The 21942-nt window shown below is 41.2% G+C and overlaps 1 protein-coding gene across 2 annotated transcripts; it reads right to left on the reverse strand.

Annotated features, from left to right (window-relative positions):
• Positions 1-3858: 3858 nt before the first annotated feature.
• On the reverse strand, positions 3859-20091 carry LOC131229359 (uncharacterized). 2 transcript variants are annotated; one of them, XM_058225298.1, is made up of 3 exons: positions 19960-20091; positions 4892-5326; positions 3859-4525 (listed from the first exon to the last, which is right to left on the reverse strand). In XM_058225298.1, the coding sequence occupies exons 1-3, from the start codon at positions 20035-20037 to the stop codon at positions 4283-4285; spliced, it is 756 nt and encodes a 251-aa protein (XP_058081281.1). In that variant the 5' UTR covers positions 20038-20091; the 3' UTR covers positions 3859-4282. The 2 variants fall into 2 exon arrangements, with proteins under 2 accessions (XP_058081281.1, XP_058081280.1); XM_058225297.1 differs by lacking the exon at positions 19960-20091 and adding an exon at positions 16666-17036.
• Between the last annotated feature and the right edge of the window lie 1851 nt (positions 20092-21942).

The following is a 21942-nucleotide window of genomic DNA, read 5'->3' on the forward strand; positions in this document are numbered from 1 at the left end:
TCCCACTCCACTCATTTAGACTTGAATCGACGTGAATAGAGTGGGTGAGTCGATCCGAACCAAATAGATGTTTCCAATCCAAACTCAAATTAAGTGGAGTTCTGGTCACCTGGTAACTTGACTCGACTTGAAATCTAAGTACTGGCTCGACTGGATTTGAAACCCGACTCTTACCTAAAAAATCTAATGGTTGGGTAATAAGAGGTTTGTGGAAGCATCAGTTGTTGGAGATAAATTATGCAAGGAGATATGACGTTTCTAATGATGTAAGTGAAAAGATGCAAATGTAAAAGGAATTGTGGTAAGTAGATTTTAAAGCCGGCCCCAAAGAAGATGAGGCTGATGGTTGTAGAACAGTTGCGCCCAAAGAAGATGATTGTGCCATAATCAAAGTGGGTTTTTCTTGCACAAAATTTAGATGAAGCTGATGGTTGTAGATCCAACGGGGGATGAGTCCTTCAAATGTTATGAGACAATAGGTTGCATAAGGCTTACATATAGATTTGACATTTCAGATCATAGATGTCATGTAGCTGATGGAGAGGCTACAATTTCGATAGGTGCACCTAGGTTTTGAGCTATGTTTTAGCCTACGGATACCCGCCACACCTGACCCAACTCGGTGCTGACTCGACCTGACTTGGTACCTATGATTGGGTTGGACTTGGTCTGAGTTAGTCAAGAGTAGACAGGGACTCGGATGAGATCAGGCATGTTGGTCTCGGTATTGAGTTGAGTTGAGTTCAGGTCAGGTTTATTTCAAAACCATGACAAGTCAAGTCAATCTTAACTCAGTCCAACTCAACTCAATGCCCAACTCTATTTATAATCAATTTTAAATACTTTTTTTTTTAATTATTTAAAGTTACTTAGGGCCATTTGTATACCATCAAATAAGTTACATTTTTTCTACTTATAGAAGATAAGTAACTTATTTAAGATAAGTTTGGTTCATGATTAGTTATAAGTAACTTTTTTACTTAAAAGTACTTTACCACTTCAATTAATTTTTTGATCTTTTCTACTTTCAGTGAGTTGCTAAAGAGAGGCATATGAAAAAAGAAGAAGAAGAAGAAGAAGAAGAAGAAGAAGAAGAGAGAGAGAGAGAGAGAGAGAGAGAGAGAGAGAGAGAGGGGTAGGTTGATAAGTGTGTTGTTTACTAAATATACTCATCTTCTTAATAAGTAGAAATCAAAATGAGTTAATAGTGAAATAAGTAACTTATCTTAAGCAACTTAAGATCCAAACACCCCTTAATTATGTCAATTTAGTATGTAGAAATGAAGATAAGCTACTTAAAGCATAAGTAGCTTAAGATACTCAACGATTCAAATACCCTAACTTTCTTCAATGGGAAGAAACTTATATAAGGATAAATTTCGGAGAACATCTAGCCTACTAAACAAGTCAATTTAATTAGATTGTGATATCATTAATCCTATTATACAGTGCGCTTGTATAGATTAAAAAATTATCAATTTCCAAGCAAAAATTTAAGGGTTAGAAATTCAAGAAAATTATAAAGATGTGATTATATTTGGTTGGTGGGTGAATTTGAATCATTGGATTGTGAAACCAATGACAAACTTCGAATCCGATTGTCATGGCTGGATGTAAGATCTAATTATTATTATTATTATTATTATTATTATTATTATTTTAAAAGTGAAACCCATTTATCTATAAGCTATACATATCATATGATCGGCCACACCTTCGAATGGAGTATGCTCTGACATTTTTTAGATCTGATGTTTCCATCCCAGCATTATTTGGGACCGTAGCCGTGTTTTGTTACTGCTTACTTTTAGGGCGAAGATCGAAAAATGGGAATCTGTCTGTTCTGGGAGACTGTTCAGGCATCAACCATGGATTTTGTTCTTTTAGATCAACGGCCGTGCATCGTGTTCCTTTAGATGAACGGCTGGGATCCTAGAGCCACGGCCGTACGTGTACAAACTTGCACAACATGATGCTATTCATCATGATAATGTACTATGACCCAGTGTCACAAATTGAGACCATTTGCATAGATAGTCAAATAATCCCAACATCCACATTCTGGGAATTATTGGATAGGCCAAGTTTCAATAATCAGCTGAAAGGATGATCTTGCCCATTGATTCATTCACGAGTGAGATGTATACATATCTAGCGTTAGAACTATCTGTTCAGTACGAGTTATGGATTATGGCCATTCCAACGTAGCTCCCAAAGAATGGACGGTTCCGATCATTGAGTACCCTAATGTGGCATCGGATTATTGTCTGTGCCCGTTACTGTAGTTGAACCCGATTGGTCCGTCAATCTTGAACATCTAACCGTCCATTTTCTTCAGGGAACCGCACGTGCTGTTGAAAAAGGTTCCACATCTAAGTACCCCTGATAAAAGTGGCACACGAAAGAAGATAGTCAACCGTCCATTTGCTTCGCGGTTCCTTAGCTCCTGGCCGGGCCTGGGTTTAGGTGTTGAGCTCACAACTCGGATCACTTGGCCCAGTTATAACAATACTTGTCACTGAGTCCTGTTGTAAGCGGGCCTTGATCCTAGCCATGAGTTTCTATTGTTGAATCTGATTTTGTTCCAATCGTTCATGTCTGTTCCTTCGTCCGCATCAATAGCATCGTCCCACTAGTGATATTCTCATCTGCCGGACAGATTCAACTAGATGGACGGTTTGGATCCACCACCCACCATGATCATGATGCTTTCTTGAATTAAATAAAACCACTAGAAAATTAGATTTTCTCAGATGAAATAGATAAGTGCATAAATGGGGGAAATAAGGTTCAAATACTTAAAAAAGTGAGACTAGACCGCATACCTTATGATGGATGGTCCCATTCCTATAAACCCGTGATTGGTGCATTGGCAATGGTGCCAACCGTCCAATTACCAGACCACTTCTTAGATGAGCTCAAAAATCATGTTGCAGTGTAAATGGGCCGCACTGGTCTAACAACGACCAGGGCGTAGCCCAACATGAATCCAAGGTGGGACGAATTCTCACCCCACGACCTGGTCATGAGGCCCAATCTCCTGATGCAATTTCTACATATATGGAAAGAACAGTACCACTGGGCCCGTTTGGATGCACCTTCCAAATGGGCTTTTGAGGATAAAACAGTATTTTGATCCACTTTGCAAACTTCATCTCATCTCCCACTCGACAAAACAGGTACTCAGTCGCCATCGACAAAAAACAATCCGGTTGATTTTTGCTGAGCAGAACAAAAAAGCAGGTTGCAAACCACCTCACATGTTGGATCGTAAGTTACTTTAAATAAGCTACTTATGCTGGAAGTAGTTTATCTTGGTTTCTAGTTAATCAACAAATAAGAATGTTCAGTAAAAAACATACTTATCATCCAAAAAGTAGAAAAGCATATTTTATGGTTTCCAATATCATTAGTAATTATCCCAAAAGGCTGTTTGGTCCACCTCACATCCACCGTCCATCATGTGGGGCCAACCTTTGATGTGGATCATTCAATGTGTGGACCATTCATCATTAGGGGCCAACTCTTAATGTACATAGTTCATTAAGTATGGCCCACCTTTGATGTTAGGCATCCATTATGTGGGCCAACTCCAATGTGGGCTGTCCATCATGCCGGACCAACCTTGGATATGGGTCACTCATCATTAGGCTGACCTTTGATGTAGACTGTCCATCATGTGGGATCCACCTTGATGTGGATCATCCATCATGTGGAGCCTACCTTTATTGTAGAGCTTGTCTTGGATGTGGGTCATTCATCACTGGGCGGACATTTGATGTGGATCATCCATCATGTGAGGCCCACTAGATTATCTACCCATTCATTCTCATGAACTTATAAGGGGCTCATGGCCATATAAGAGCATATTCCCTTAAATAGTTTCCTAAGTTGTTACGTCAACAATGAAAATGAAGAAAATAAATTACTTTTGAAAGTTGACATTCTGCAGGGTAAAGTACAGCGATTATAACCGGGTGATCATGTGTTTTGCAACCATGGGCCATTCATGGTAGGGGCCGCCAGGTGGGCATTCTGCATCCACACCATCTCCCCTTCCATTCGGATGGTGGAAGGTGGCCTCTTTCATACATTTCCTAAGAACAAATGACAACCATCTAGCTGTGTATCATGACATACACCTGATAGAATTGCTGGCAGTTTCCGCCTGCACAGGGGGTAGGGTTATCCGCTTTGACCACAGAGAGCAAAATATAAACAAGATGAAGCTCCATGACTAACAATCTCTCCTATCTCGAGCACAGCTGTAAAACTGCACATCTCAGGAGTCTGCACCAGTCGTCTGTCCAAGTTGGTCTGGGGGAGGAGACGGTGTTTGCTTTTCACTCTCATCATCTTTTGCTTCCTCCTGCAGCTTCATTCCCAACCACAAGGTTTGCATCAATCCACCATTGCCGACGTGAGAAAGAAAAACCCGTCCTCGTATCGCCAAATACAGAGAGATGAATTTAACAACCACAAAAAACGAACCAGTGCCGATGAGGTGCCAAAACAAACTATGTTCCTGTCCAGCAGCCGATGGAACACACGTAAGTTGCTATTGGAATAGGTAAAGAATACGAGGGAGGCAATAGGAATCAGATAATGGGGTTCATTGTTTTGGTGATCCAGACCATGGATGGCCCTACTTTAGATGGTCAATGTACCTAAATTCCCAGATTGGATGATCGTCCTGACAGAAAATCTTCAGCCTTCTTTCAGTTGCATGTGGAGTTTAGGATGGTCCCACCAAGGAGAGTTTTTGGGGTATCATCCATTCACAATGGGGCCCATCACATCAACAGTTAACACGGGAATGACCACAAGTAATTTGAAAGCCCAAGCATGCTAATCATGTCAGGATCATGTAATATGCCTTGGAGAAGAGTACCTTTGTGATTGGAAACAACTCCTGTGAAGTTTGCTTCAAGAAATCAGCCATCGTGCAGCCTAGAAAGAGCCCCACGGGAATCGACAGCTCTTGATTCCTTGAAATGGCAAATATAACATCTGATAATGAACTAGCAACAAAGAGAGTGATCAGGGCCCATTTCAATGCCCTCCGGCCAAGAACAAACAGGGACTGCAGCACCATTTCCTCCGCCCTCTTCCACGGGAACTCTTTCACTGGTTCAGGAAAGGTCTCCCACAGTCTTCCCGCAAAACAGTCCGCATGAGTCTTGACCTTACCCAGTTCACCAAACGGTTTCTCGTTGGGAATATTTACGAAGCATTTCAGAGAAAGTTGTCGATTACTAGATAGTGGAAATAGGGGGCTCCTGTGAGGGCCTGGATGTCTCAGGCTCTTGAGAGGCTTTATCCAGAACTGAATGCCAATAAAAGAAAGTCAAATAGGTTGTAGAAAAGAAAGAAAAAATGGAAAATAAGAAGAAGAAGAAGAAGAAGAAGAAGAAGCAAGAAACGCAACTGTTCCCTCATAACGTTTCAGGATTTTACTGAATCAGAAAAGAGATTTCTAAAGCAAAATACAATGCACAGACCACATTCAGCTTAACAAGAGATGAAATGCGAATAAACAACATCTGAAATTTGAAGCCATTCTTGGAACTATGCATTTGGGGTTTCTTCATAAGATGAATTATAGGATACTTGAGCTGAGGTTATGCCTGTATGCTCATGTTTTCAGTTTGGATAAGCGAGGCCTATGCTTCATCCAGAACAGTGGTCTTTTAGGACATGCCATGGAAGAGCCATGTCCCAAAGATTCTACCAGATAGGAGGATTCTAGCAACCAATCTTGGGCCTTGCTGGTCAGATATGGACCATTGATGTATTTGTCTTTTTAACTATCTATGAGGATTCTAGCAACCAATCTTGGGCCTTGCTGGTCAGATATGGACCATTGATTTATTTGTCTCTTTAACTATCCATATAATCATTTTATATCTACGAGTGATAATTGTGATCATTATGAATAGGTTGCACTTTATGTCTAATGGCACAGATGGGTGATAATTATGAGCAGGTGCATCCTAATTCTAAGAAAATGAGGATATGGTGGACCACCTATTTATTCATAGTGAATTTGTGATGGAGGGGATTAATCAAGCTATTTGGGACAGAGTGGGTGATGCCCGAGTCGATTGGGCATTCATAGAAGAGATGAATAGGGGCAATCAGCATAAATGGGTGAAGGATGTTATGAGAGATGAATAGGGGCAATCAGCATAAATGGGTGAGGATGTTAGGCTGCCTTGTTAGCAGTGTTTAGCAGGGCAAAACAGAAGGACATGTCATGGCCCATCTATACAAAAGCTTCTAGGAGGTGATATGTCAATTTCAATTATATAGAGGGAGGGAGGGAGAATTTTATAATAGGCCAGAAGCTGAAACAACAAAAACAAAAGAAGAGATGAAAAAAAAAACAAAGACCCAAGGACAGGATTAACAGCCCCAATACTGAATATACAAAACCTTCCTAGCGACAGAGTCTAGGGAATCCTTGGTAATTCCTAAAGCACCTATTGGTCCTTTCCAGCCAAATAGACTAGAGCACCACAAGCAGAGCGAGATACCATTTCAACGTGTCCTTAGACATGGGCCCCCCATCGTGCCAACAGAGAAATAGAATCTCCATTAACTAAGGCATGAGCCATGGGACATTAAAGATCAGAAGAGTCTTTTCCCAGACCCCCTTAGCAACTCGACTGATTCCTCGTCAATGAGGCAAAGAAGGCAGACGTTGGATAACACCATTGCTCCTTCACATAAGTTATCCACCGTCAGAATCCTGTTCCTACCTGATAACCAAGCAATCACGGCTACCTTTGGAGGAGCTCCATATTGCCACACATACCCCAAGTGACTGACTACCTTGAGCTTCAGTGCTGGGAGAAGAAGAGGAAAGCACATGAAAGAAGGATTGCACAGAGAATCAGCCCAAGTGATCTCTCTGCCAAATAATCATGTCTCTAACCCCCAGGCTAGGGCATAGACCCTGACACCTGAACAAGAAGCCTCAGTAGTTCCTTGGTCTCAGTTCCGCTAGCAAGGAGGAAGCCAAAATCCACGTTCACTAGGACCCAAATAACAACTACTGTCACCAAAGGTTCTTTATCAGGGGTTAGACGCGCAAGGAGAGGGAATTCAACACTCAGAGGATTCTCCAAGAAAGACCTCCTTTTGCACTTCAGCCTACAGGGTATTGGCAGCCGTTTCCAGTTGTTGTTCCCCTCCCAAGGGCAGGTTCTTAATCAGTTTCTTCTTCTTCTTCTTCTTCTTCTTCTTCTTCTTCTTCTTTGAGATGCATGTTGGAAATAGATAAACGTATCAATTCTTATTCAAATTATGAATCGTAATTCACTGAACAAATATAAATAGAAAATCAATTGGAGAGGAATGAATGAATGAACCAAGTGGGAATCTTAGGAAAAAGATCTTTTAAATTAGCTCTTTCCATTTTTTACAATTCCCTAAAATTGTACTTCTTGCTCCTACTCTAGATCATATATACTGTATTTGAATATATCATGTTCGCAAATAAATTATCTTGAGCCACACCCGTCCGCCACTGGAAACACCACCTCCCGTCCGACTTGCATGTGTGAAGTCAGTATAGGAGAGCAGTCGTCTTGTGGTAGGCTTACTAAGATGCTTTCAGCAATTATCCGCTCCACACTTGGCTACCCAGCATTTACCATGGGCACGATAATTGGTACACCAGAGGTGTCTCCTTCTCGGTCATCTTGTATAAGGGAAAGGTCCTCTCAATTATCTAACGGCCACACCAGATATGGACCGAACTGTCTCACGATGTTCTGAACCCAAGTCACATACAAACAGACCAACCCTTGGAACATACTACAGCCCCAGGTGGTGAAGAGCCGACATTGAAAGCGGATGTTTTCTCCATTCCCCATGGTGAAGCCTATCTCCTGGAAAACTTTACCTACCATTGAAGTAATCACTTTTCAACACGAGGAAGCTTTATATAGAGAGGATTCCCTAATCGGCCACCCTGACCTGGAAATGCCATACTTACCAGCTACAACTAATCTCCACAGGCTGCCTTCCTCCACACCAAATCTCTAGAACCACTTTCCCAACAATGCTAAATTGATCAGATCTAGTCCCTTAATCCCCGCACCCCCTCCATGTAGGGTCTGCAGACCTCTTCCCATTTCAGAAGATGAAACTTCCCAGATTGTTCTCCCTCTTGCTAGGGAAAGTCTCTCTACAACTCATCAATTTTGAGGAGAACCAATTGAGGGCAACGAAATAGAGACAAAATACAATGGGAGGTTTGATAACACTGACTTGATCAAGGTAATTCTCCCACCCAAAGACAAAAATTTACCCTTCCACAGCGAGAGCTTCCTTTCCCAAAGATGTTTGGGGGGCTTGCCGATGCAAAGCAACAGGCCGAGATAAGAAGTGTGGATAGTGCTGTCATGACACCTGAAGGAGGCAGTCAACAAATCAACTTCCTCCTCCTCCAAATGGATGCCCAGGACAATGCTCTTGGACATGTTGACCTTCAGTCTCAAAACCACATCAAACCATCAAATGATCATCCAAAGGTATGAGCATATCATCCACAAACTGAAGGTGTGAAATCGGATTGGGTACACCCGAGATCTTGAAGTCTTTAAAAGGACCCACGGACTAACCCCTAGAGAGCATATGACTAAGGACCTCAAAAACGACAAGAAAGAGGAAGAGAGACAGGGGATCTCGCTGGCGAAGACCCTAGACGATTGAGCATATGACTAAGGGCCTCAGAAACGACTATAAAGAGGGAAGAGAGATAGGAGATCTCGCCGGCAGAGAACCCTAGACGGTTTGAAGAACCCAAAGGGAGACCCATTTATAAGCATAGAGAACCTGACAGACGATATACAAGCGAAGATCCAAGATCTCCATCTCTTCCCAAAATCTAACCCCATGGTTCTGAATGTCAGTATCGGCCAGTGAATCAGCCCAGCAAAAAAAATGATATGATACGGCACGGCGTATCGATATTGGGGGCATATTGGTCAGATTTTTTTTTTAAAGAAAAAAATATATATATGAAAAATATTAGAAAAATAAGAAAAAAAGATATCCAAGAATCTATCATATATATATATATATATATATATATATATATATATATATATATATATATATATATATATATATATATATATATATATATATATATATATCTATCATATATATATTTTTAACCATGTAATCAAAATGGTATATTAGCCCATTCTTTGGTAAGAATGTTGTCCTGATGGGTTGACCTACTATAAGGTGTGGTATTGATTTTTTAGTATAAATTATTGATATATTTAAGAAATTGATATCATATATTGTTAAAAGCCTAATATGATTATATCGACTATTGGACTATTAAGTACTAATTGTCAACGGAGTTATTTTAAGCATTAGTTCGACAATGTCAAGTGTCAAGTGTCAACGGCTCAATTGTTAAGTATGTGCTACTATGCTTGGTTGGAGAATGTGTAAGTTTAGAAATACTTGGTACTTACCAATTACCTTACATGTTAGCAATTTCTTTAAAAAAAATACTTATCTTAATAAAAACTCACCAATCACCTCACCACTAAAATGAAATCTAGAAGGTTGTGGTTGCTCAACTTTCACGTTCTCGTCACCATCTGACCGTGCTTATGGTTGTGCAATAGATGTTGGTGTTACATATCTATAATAATCAGAGTCAGATGGAAAGAGTAGGTCAACGAAACCTGAGGATGACTGATCCTGACTAGGCATCGACCCTAATCTTGAGTAAGGATGTCCACCAGCGCCAGACGAATAATCGTACTATAGGGACTATGATATTGAAGGCGAATAACTTGTATTTCGATCAAGATATTTGTATCCATATAGAACCTATTGATCAAGAAGACTACTCCAACATGAATGTGCCACAACAGCCTTTGTGTATCCATAATGTCCTCCTGATGTCCTAGTGATCTATGAGTGCCATTGGTGCCAGCCTCTTCATGATGCTCCCCCTCCCGACTTGGTTGTATTGTGACTCAATAGAGTCACAAGTCCAACCTCGCGTACCTCGTTGATGATTATCGGCCTTACATTGTATAGACGATTGTATGGTGTATTGTCCATACTTAAAGTTTATTAATTGCCAAGATGCAATTATTTCGGTAAGTGTCTCTCTATGATTATATAAGCATTCCATGGCTATAAAATTGGTGGCAAATCTAATCGCCCCATGCCTCAACAACTCTCGCCCGTCTATGAATTTCTTCGTAAGGGCAATTATTCGATTTTGATTGTAGATGTATGTTGTAATCAACCTTTCCTTTTTCAACTAGCTTCAACATACTCTTCTTCTTCCCAATATCCTCGAGGATGAGATCATTGTTACATAAGACACCCACAACAGATGAGGCCTTGTCTCCATAAGCATCCTTCTTGATCCAAATGACAATGGAAACCTAACCCCACCTTATTAGACAGATCGAGCCATACATTATAAATTGTAGGCCTTGGATTGTCAGATCCACCATTCATTGGATCCACAACATCCAACTTATAGAACTGCCACCTGGCCATCACAATCAAACCATCAGACGACCAATTCAACCATGGGTCTTCATCTAGACAAACCCTAGGACCCTTAGCGCCATTGGTAGGGATCTCCACCCTTAAGTCAAGTGATCCTACTATTGAATCAAACAAATCAACCGGATGTCAAAATTGGGAATTAGACAACCACTTGGAGCGACCCACCATAATGTAAAGTAACCCTAATATTTGGACATGTAATTAAGGGGCACATAATGAGTGGTCTCACATCTTACATATAGCTAGGATAAGAAGGGTAAATAAATAAATAATAATGTATAGGTGACAATAATAATGATAATAATACTAAGAATAACAAATGATACTATTGTAACATGATAACGGGTCACATGATCCATAAGTTGGCCATAGATTCCTAGCTTGATGGCCCCTTGGACGCTTTCAACTGTTAACGTTCAATTTTGGAGTCGATCCAAACGTAGCAGGGCTAGGAAACACCTTTTATAGTGCACAAAGGAAGTTTTATGGCCACCTGAGCTTTAGACTCACCTGATCTTTGGTCAAAATCTTTGATTGGGCCCACCAAGTGAAATGGACGGAGTGGATTTACCCAACACATAGCGGTGGGCCCCACACTTGGGATGCACGTGCACCAGGGCGTGGTGCACCCGTTATGCACGGGACTTGCCAGCCAGGTCAAACACGGCTGACCCGCAATCCCTTTAAAGAGAAAGAATCTCTCTCTCTCCTTGCCTGCAACAGAGAACGGACAGGCGTCCATTTTTATTTTCAGTGTGGCCCACCAGGCATGGTCATGTGCATGATCCAAACCATTCATAACCTCCAGGGTATGGGTCCTACCAATCCCTGTTAATATCAGTTGTTAGATTGCATTCGCGTGCACACAATCTCGTCCACAGAATAGACCTACAAACACACAGTTTCCAGAAATGGAAACTATCTTCCCTACAACCTGTCGGCGATCCACGTGAGCAAGAAGGAGCTCATCCAGACCGTCCCAAATAGAGTGATCAGGACCGTCCAAGCTAGCTTTTCTTTTAAAAAAAAGGGAGGAAGAGAGAGTGAGTGCGAGGGAGTGGGGCTGCCTTGCTGCATTGCTGCCTATGCTCCTTGTACAGCACCGAGTCGACCTGACTCGCTGCCGAGTTCAGTTCAGGCCAGGACGAGTCTGATCGTCCAGTGATGCTGCTGGCCTTGGCAGATGAAAGAAAGAAGAGTGAGAATGAGAGAAAAAGAAGGAAATGGGTTGAGTTTGGCAGCTCGACCCAGCCATCTGAGTCGTCAAACACTGACTCACTGGTGCGAGTTGCTAGCTGGGTTTAGTTCATTTCAGGTTTTGGGGGAAGTCTAGGGAAAGGGAGAGAGATAGGAGAAAAAAGAGTCAGGGAGAAGAAGAAGGAAATGTGAAAAAGAGAGGGAGAGTTTTGACTTGAGTTATGGGCTGACTTGCTGAGTCAACTAAGTCGAGTCGACCATGGGCCTAGTCTAGGTCCAGCTGGGCTTGGGTCAAGTCCAGGTATGGCTGGACATTCCAGCAGAAAGAAAGAGAAAAGGGGAGAGGGAGCAAGATGGGTGCTTGTGTTGGGTGAAGTCGACTCAACTCGAACCGAGTCAACAAAGTAAGTCCACCTTCTCCTTCCTAATTTGGATTTGTTTCAAATTCTATTATCAATGCTAGCCTATTTATCATCATTAGTATCGTTAATACCAAATATGGTTAACCATGCACTAATGTTAGTTAGTACATACAAATTATAACTATTAAACACAAGTGTTTTAGTCCCCACCCTTAAAAATTATCATTGATAACTATGATCATCATCATTAAATAATATTATCATGGGGTTAGTATGATTCAGTTAATATGATTATTCAGTGTTAGTTGTTATTATATCATGGTTAGAAAGAAAAATCTTATTATTATTACTTGAATTATTTAAGAGATTATAAGTCACTATAAGAGTATTAGGTAATGTCAGCGTAATTATTAATACCGGTTATTTAATACTTCCATTATGACTATTACTACATTCATGGTACAAAGATAAAAATAATTATAATAAGAGTACGAATCCTAAAATACAAGCCTAGCACTAAACCCTAGGATAAAACCCTAATTTCACACCAAAACCCTAAGGCAAATAATTCGAACCCTATGCTATAACCTTAAATCTAGGTGGTACATAGAACTTGGATCTGACCGTATAAGTTCATGATTTGTGGTAGGATTTGATTATAAGGGCACACGAACTTCCTAGCAACGTTAGTGGCGATTCGATCTATAAGGTGATGATTCTTCCTCTTAAGATTTCCATTTCCAAATTGGTTAAGTTATAGTCTTTATCAAATGTTAAAATTGTTATCTCATAGCATGCGACCTCTTACATTAGTATGAATTCTTAGGACGTAATTTATATCTGATTTATGGTCGATAGTTGTGAATCGTGATTGCATGCGATAGTTACTTACGCAATAATTCTCATTTTAACGGATAGTTTGCATCGTGAATTATTGTGATTATTATGCTTACCTTCTGTCTGCCATGCCACAATTATATGCTTTCTCATGGATTGTTGTGAGTCGCTATGGATCTTTATTTACTACACTTACTAGCGGGTGATACCTCTTGTGTATGTGAACCCATGCTTAGGATGTAACAAAATGGAGTGTGCTAAGGAACGGGCCCTCAATTTAGAGGTTATATGGGACATCGAACGTTAATGTGAGATTTACCATCCATAGGGCATATGGGTTGAATGGCTTGAAATGACCTCTTTAACCGCTCTGATTTACTCTTACTGACCCTTTGCCGACTCAATTAATATTCTGAGCATTCTTTTACAGCTGTGATTTAACATTTGTCCCATGTTTTGATGATTTCCTTACGTGCCTTTGATGGCCTATATCATGCGGTGGGAATCCCTACTTATTGAATTTGATTAGCCACTGATCGATGGGTTCCATTAAGCATCCTAAGGTGGGGGAATCTCATGAGCTGAGAATGGTGGTAATGGGACACTATGCCAGAGCTGTCAGCCTACGCTGGGTGACGAGCCCCCCGTAGTGACCATTGAATTACTTAAATTGGCTAATTGTAATTGGATTAATAACTGTTGGCTAATCATACATTCATAGCATATTGGCGATGATGGGTGGCTAATTCTGGATGTTGTAGCACATGCCCTAGAGTTATTGGGATATCGTTTCGCTAGCTCCTAGACCATCGACTATTGACCCATTGTTCCTACTGGATGAGTTTTCTCAGGTCGATGATTGCATGGGTGACGAGCTCAAGTCCGACTGGATGTGCATCCCCAGGTCAATGTGCATTCACGCATCCATGCATATAAAAAGACTGCATCATGTATTGTTTTGATTGTCTTCTCGTTTTAACTATGCTTAGCTAAGGCGGCGATGTGAAATCTTGAGGGGAATTCACAATGAGTTGGTCACTCATCCATCAAATATATAACCGTACAGATAGCACAGGTGGATTAAGTGATTTTCAGGTACAGACTGATGAGGAGCAAGTACGAGCGTCAGGGATGCATGGCTGTGTTTGCTAAGAGAAGCTGCGCGATCTTGCGGCTCCAATTTATATGCATTTTATTATCTCTCTTGTATAAGTTTTCTAATTCTTGTATTCGTACTTGTAGAGACATTGGTTTGTATAAGTCATTATGGGCAACCTCTTATATATTCTAAATGTAAATGAAAATTTTCCTTTATGCCGACTTGTCCATTCTAAGCTTATTTGCTAACTCTGATAGAAGAAAAAGATTATGTATGGAATTTGGATCTTTTTAGGTTAACACTCGGGTTTTTGGGAAACGGGTCATATACTCGGGTCCTAAAAACACGAGGCGTTACAAAATCTAATCACCCCATGCCTCAACAACTCTCGCTCGTCTATGAATTTCTTCATAAGGGCAATTATTCAATTGTGATTGTAGATGTATGTTGTAATCAACCTTTCCTTTTTCAACTAGCTTCAACATACTCTTCTTCTTCCCAATATCCTCGAAGATGAGATTATTGTTACATAACACTCCCACAACAGATGAGGCCTGGTCTCCATAAGCATCCTTCTTGCTATCTTATATTATGCTTCATTATTAGTGAGAATCTACACTGCATAACTCTCCTAATTTGCTTCATCATTCTATTGATTACTCTAAACATAACTAGCATTCTTCACCTAATCAGATGAATCAATGGCTCTAATGAACACTGTACCCAGGTGATAATAGACCATGAAATTTATCATACCTAGTCTGGTTGGGCAAGTCCAACCATTACACATGATTATGCATCCTCTACTTGCTCATATCCTTTTAAATGATTGTACATAACCCGACACTTCATTTAAATACTTTAAGTCAATGTTATAAAAACTGAATGCTTTAATCACGGGTTCTGCATCCGCTGCTCCATCAACAAACACCTTAAAATATGGAATCAATAACACATAGGAATACTATTGTGTAAAAATAACTTCACAAATGTATTTCCAAGATTATCTACAATATGCTTTGACCATATTTTCTTCAATTTCTTTTGTATGCTATTGATCTTCCTATATATTCTCTCATTACTAGGAGCTGCTTGTGGCCCCCTCTCATCTTCATTGAGACTGCCACGCCAACTACCACTACCACTCTCCCCACCCGCATCACGAACCGCACTAGTCCTCCTAAACATATGATGCCGTTGCTCATCCTCATGTTGACTTCGTATACTTTCTTTTTCACAATCGTCATTTCCCTCTCTTGATGTCGCATGCTAAAGGCACAACATAACTCTCCCAAATAATCCTCTACTGCCACGCCCACTACCACTCTCCCCACCCACATCATGAACCCAACCAATCCTCCTAAACATATGACGTCGCTGCTCAGCCTCACATTGACTTTGTAAACTTTCTTTTTCACAATCGTCATTTCCCTATCTGAGTCCTCCGTTAACTCAATGTTCTCATCAAGCTCCCATGAGGGGTTCCTCTAAGAACCATCAACACCAACAACCTACTACACTAGCTAAAGGCCCCAGAAGGCATATATATATATATATATATATATATATATATATATATATATATATATATATATATATATATATATATAGACACATGCACACGCACACACACACACACTCCAGATGGACTACAACTAAGGTCCAACCAGTGTAGAAAATTACGATTAATTAATGTTAATAAATGCCAAGGTAGAGAAGGAAATGGGATTGTCGGCTTGGATGACCTATAAAAATTAAGGGTGGATGTCTCTCCCCAAACTATTTTCATTTTTGTAACCTACTTGAACCATAGGACATACTAGTTTTTTGGATCTGAGCCCAACATGGGATTACACATCAAATGGTCAGAATGGATCTCACATACCCAACAGAGTGGACCCTTTAAAATAATCAAAAATAATAATAAATCAAGGGTGAGCGTCCAAAGTGAGGTGAAATAACTTGTTTGCACGTCACTTCCCAAAGTGGGAGCAGATTAGATGTTATAGGTGTCGCCTAGATAACAACATAGTGGGTGGTTCCCTAACCGTGGGGCCACACCTTGATGTATTTGTTGTATATCAATGCCGTCCATAAGTTTTTATAGCTCATTTTAGGGCACGGTCCTAAAAATGAAGCAAACCCAAATCTCAAGCAAACCACATCACAGGAAACAATGGTCATTGAATGCCCACCATTAAAAACTTCCTAGGGCCCACCATAATGTTTATTTGCCATCCAGTTGGTAAGGTCACACAGACCTAGATGAAGGGAAACCACAAATATTAGCTTAATCCAAAACTTTTGTGGCCCCCAAGAAGTTTTAACGGTGGAAATTCAATCTCTATTGTTTCCTGTTGTGTGATCCACTTGAGATTTGGATTTGCTTCATTTTTTAGACCATGCCCTAAAATGAGTTGTAAAAACTGATGGACAGCATGGATATACAAAACATACATCGAGGTGGGCCCTAGAGATAACCTTATTCCAATTAGAATACATCATCGCCACAAAGAATCCCCCAAACCTAGGAATTAGGATCAACTCTTGCCAACCCACAATTAATTTAGAATCCTATTCTTGGCAACCCAAACGATGACTTTTTACCATTGAAAATCCTTTGATTTCTCTCAAAACAAACAAACCACAAAAGCCAGGCAACCAACTCCAAAGACTGCGGCCCATAGAGCTCCAAGCTGAAGATACCCATCCATCAACAACATCCATAACAAATTGGAATGAACCCAATTTATCCTGAATTTAGCAAAGATTCCAGCCTATACTTTAGATGAGAAGCAGCAATGATTCCCCGTTTCTTCTTGGGTGCATCATAGAGGAGGACCTCTGGTGGGCATAAGAAAACCTTTGTTCTTCAAATGATCCATGGTCAGTATCTTGTCAAGGAACAAAGTTCATATGAAGGCCCCTCATCTTCATAGGCATAGAGGCAACCCAAATCTTGGAGATAGGGAACCAATCTGGATGGAATATCATGTGAGAGGAGTCAACCAGAGATCTGATAATAAAAAAAAAAAAAAAAAAAAACAAACAATCTGATTCCAACACCACGCAGATTGTTTTGCATCCAAAACACCAATTTGGTGGAGAACCAAGAGCGAATTTGGCTGAAACCCGAAAGGTGAAATAAGGTTGTATACGACCCCCATTTGAGGTCACCTGGTTATGGCTATGGTCATAAATCTGCCTACGGATATGGACAAGGGTATGGCTATGGAGAGATGCATCAAAGATAAGATGTATGAAGATGACTCGGCTAGCACAACCACAGCCAGTGCCACTTGGAGAGATGATGACAATTATGGTGATTGCTAAGTATCCACCAATGGGCATAGTGGGGCATATTGCTGAGGATGAGTATCATGGACATGTTTGAGAGTACATGACAGGGTATCTTAACCTCATAAGCTGGGCACAACATGACAGTTAATATTATAGCCACCCCGGTATAAATTTGGTTCTTTTATACCATGACATGTTTGAGAGAACATGCCATGGTATCATAACCTTCTTGGTTATTTTTTCTTTCCTCTTTTAGAAAGTCCATTTGTAGTAGATTAGGAATAGTATTTTCAATGACTTAAAAATAGGCCCTTATGGCCATAGGTATGGAGAGCTTTTTATGAGATTTTCTTTCAATAAGGGGTCGTTTGGATGGTGGTAAATGGGGCAAGTAGTAAATGATTTACTAGCAAATCATTTATTACTTGAATTGGCATGCTCCAATTTGCTAGTAAATCATTTACTACTTGTAAATGATTTACTGGCAAAGCCCCCTTCTCATTTACCAGTAACAAGGTGAGTTTTCATTTACTAGTAAATGAGGCCTATAAAGCAGATTTCATTAACCATTTACAGGCTATCCAAACACTTTAAATGATTTACAAGTAAATCATTTACTATTGGGAGCGTTGCACAAAAAACCTTAGGATTTCGCCTCCCAAAAACACTAAAATTATGAGATACAATAAAGCAATGAAATAAATCAAAGCACAAACCACACGACATAAGAGATTTTACGTGGAAAACCCTCGAAAAAGTAAAAACCACGGGACCTAGTGCAGAGCAACAATTCACCATGAAGTAGAACATTACAACCGATCACAAGCACACATCGCTTGGATCAAACCTTCTTCACTTACGTAGGAGTAGATGAACAATAAGAGAATAATGAAAACAGAGAGATCTCACCGATCACAAGGACGTATAAACGCTGAAATGTCGACTGCACAGTAGATCACCTCTACAAGCAGAATCCTCCATTCCACAAGCTCTCTCTCTCTCTCTCTCTCTCTCTCTCTCTCTCTCTCTCTCTCTCTCTCTCTCTCAACTTAGACGTGAAAACGCCTTAATGGAATAACTTTAGGAAGCCTTAGCATACCCTAGAATAGCCTTAGGGACCCCTATTTATAGTTTAGGAAACTCCTCTTCCACACCTCTACGAAACTGCCTCAAATTTACGCAGTCCGCACAAAATCCGCGCATAATCTGCGTAACTCTCGACTAGTCGAGCCAGGTCCTCAACTGGTTGAAGGATCCCTTTGACCGGTCGAGCTTGACCCTTGACTGGTCGACACCAAAAAAATACAGCTTGCTAGACTTTGAGTCGAACGAGCCTCGACCGGTCGAGCAGCCCCCTCGATCGGTCGAGCTAGTCCCTCGACTGGTCAAGCAGCGCGGTAATGCCAATATTTGAGGCATCCGATTTACAACAAGCTGTACTACCTCTCCTCTGAACTAAGGAGGAAAATCCCATCAAATCTCCCCCTTTCCGACTCGGGAGGAATTCGTCTTCTTCAAGCCAGTCAGGTTTCTACAAACCTCAAACTTTCCCTTGAGCAATGTCTTGGTCATTATGTTTGACCCATTATCGTCCGTGTGGACCTTCTCAAGCTGTAACACCTTCTGTTCCAAAGTATCCCTGGTCTAGTGATACCGAATCTCTATGTGCTCCGACTTGGAGTGCTAACTTAGATTCTTGCTCAAGTGTATAGCACTTTGACTATCACAATAGATCACGTGTTGCTCCTACTTCAGGCTAAGTTCCTGTAGGAGCCTCTTCATCTAAAACATCTTTTTACATGCCTCTGTGACCGCAATGTACTCGGCCTCTGTCGTTGACAATGCTACGATCTTCTATAGCTTGCTCTATCAAGAGACCGCCCCCTTGCAAAAGCAGTCCGCACAAAATTCGCGCAGAATCTGCGTAACCCTCGACTAGTCGAGCTGGGTCCTCGACTGGTCGAAGGACCCCTTCGACAGGTTGAGCCTGACCCTCAACTAGTCGACACCAAAAAAATACAGCTTGCTGGACTTTGAGTCGAGCAAGCCTCGACCGGTCGAGCAGCCCCCTCGATCGGTCGAGCCAGTTCCTCAATTGGTCGAGCAGCACGGTAATGCCAAGATTTGAGGCATCTGATTTACAACAAGCTGCACTACCTCTCCTCTGAACTGAGGAGGAAAACCCCATCACTTACCACCATCCAAGCTTTTTATGGTAGAAGAGGTTAGGGGGTTTGTGATCTCTAGCACAAAGGCTTAGTACTCAGTCTTTCTTCTTCTTTCTATCTATCTGTGCATGTAAATGTTCGAGCTTAGATTGGTAAGTAATTTCAGTTTGCAATTAGTTTCGATTTATCTGCTTCTAGTTGCATTAAAAAGACTCCAGAAACCAATGGCCAGATACGCACTTGAGATTAAGTGGGGCCCATGTCCATGGAACTCCAGTTCCATCATCAGGCATCTCAAATGCAATCCCATGAAAAGGGTTATCATTCACCAAATTACCAAAAAAAAAAATCTTCTGACTAGCCTAACGCAGATGAGAAATATGCATTAGAAAACGGAAAGGAAAGAAGATTATCTGAAGATTTTTGTAAGCACCTGAGGCCTGCGAATAGGAGGATTCTTTGAGGTAATGAGTGCCGCTGCTGCCTCCATCGTCACGCCGGTGCTCTTCATTTCATCGTTCTGTTTGTATCGTTCGGCAGACCCTCAAAACAGAAAGAGGAATTTATATAACACTCGACCCGAGTACTGGCATACTATACTATGGTTTTATATTGTATGAGTGAGGCCTGTAGTTGAGAGATCGTGACCGTTGATCTGTTAGGCCCTGGCTTGGATGAACTTTTTTCTAGAAATTTATCTGATAAGACTATTATGCGGACCAGAAATGGAATAGTAATAACAGTGGTGCAGTTGTGATCCGGATATCCACAGAAAGGAGTCACTAGATTCGTGGCTGAGATCTTCCTTTGCAAGGTCCAATAGATCAATGGTCTGGATCACTGGATCATGGATCCCACGTGTACAAACTCAAAATCCACCAATGGCCAGCATGATGACTCTTTGGACCGGGTTTGGGCCTGTACAAGCCCGTGGGCCGAGTTAGGGTGTATATGTGTTCTACCCTTCATATACGCACTGGCTCTATTTTCTGTTTTTTTAAATATATATATATATATATATATATATATATATATATATATATATATATATATATATATATATATATATATATATATATATTTTGCATATGCGGTCCACCTGATCAACGGATGGTAGGAACATTCACAGTGGAGTGAGGATTCGATAAAAATTTCGGTAGAGCCCGCTCAGCCCTAGCCGGGTTTGGGCCTTCTGTTCTAGCCCAGGACTGCCTCAGGGCCCGCGGGCCTTGGATCAGCGCGCCAATCCCAAACTCGGCCCATTTGGCATCCTTCGCTGTCCAACCGGCGGGTGTAGATCTGGACCATCCAGTTGATAGATCTGGACCATCCATTTGATAGATCTAGACCATCCAGTTGATAGATTGATTCTAGGATGAGCCATATAGTCTTTATACGTGCACTGATATAATGATCTCAACCGTCTGATCAATGAACTTTTAAATGGACATTGCTCATAGACCATTGCCGATTGGACGGTAACCAATGTCGGATTTGGTGTAAGTTTTAGGGATGGCCCATTCTATAAATGAATGATTGATGGCATGGTTTAGACTCCATCCATATGTGGCAATGGACATTTCTAAATTAGTGAAATGATCAGAAGGCACTTATATCTACCAACTTGTCGACTATCCTATCCGTACAAAAAGTGGATAGACGGTGACGATCACCTAATGTGAATTTAAGGTGGACACACACGCAAAACAGGACACAACGACAACATCAATGGACAGCCGATGATAGGACTTAATACATCGGTGTTCCCACCCAATAAGTGGAGCATCCTGATCTTTGTATCGGGTGATGGCCCACCTTTTTAATGGTTAGGATATTCTATATATGTTGCACTTTGGCGGGAAAAAATGGCTGTATCATAACCGTTATATAGCTGATGGCCCGGCTGGCACGCTGATCTTTCAATCTAGTCCGCTGTAGAGCTGGGCATCGAATCCAATTGGGTCAAACTCGACTCGGTCCGAGTTCTGCATAGCCTGATCCAAACTTGGTCCGATTTGAGACCGAGTCTGGGTCATCTGACTCGAGCCAATCCTAACCCATGTGCCCTTAGCGGATTCGAGTCCGACTCGGTCAGACAAACCGAGTCATCATGTATTTTCCCACTGAGAAGAGCCTGAATGCCCGATTATTTCTCTTGAGCTGGGCTTTGACCAGAGTCTGTAGCCAATGGGTTGGACATTGACATGCTTTGGCCCTGCCCAATCAAGTTGCAACCCAACGGCTGGCGTTTGATCATGTGATAGAAGATGGTTTCTACTCGGTAGCAGCTCATACACCATGCTCGGTAGCATGGACCCACATGCAGATGTTGCTGGACGATCAAACCTCTGCCTTAATGCTTGCGATTCTAGATTGACCATGGTCTAGATGAAACATAACCACTAAAAAAGAAAGA

This window comes from Magnolia sinica, chromosome 16 (genome assembly GCF_029962835.1).
Source record: "Magnolia sinica isolate HGM2019 chromosome 16, MsV1, whole genome shotgun sequence".
Taxonomy (NCBI): Eukaryota; Viridiplantae; Streptophyta; class Magnoliopsida; order Magnoliales; family Magnoliaceae; genus Magnolia; species Magnolia sinica.

Bases quoted from the DNA above. Each gene is read 5' to 3' on its own strand.
- LOC131229359 (XM_058225297.1), bottom strand. From the start codon at position 16,785: ATGGATGTTGTTGATGGATGGGTATCTTCAGCTTGGAGCTCTATGGGC. The intron at 5,327-16,665 runs GTAAAAAGTCAT...ATTGGCATTCAG, and splicing joins AAATCAAAGGATTTTCAATG to TTCTGGATAAAGCCTCTCAA. The intron at 4,526-4,891 runs GTACTCTTCTCC...GCTGCTGGACAG, and splicing joins AGTTGTTTCCAATCACAAAG to GAACATAGTTTGTTTTGGCA.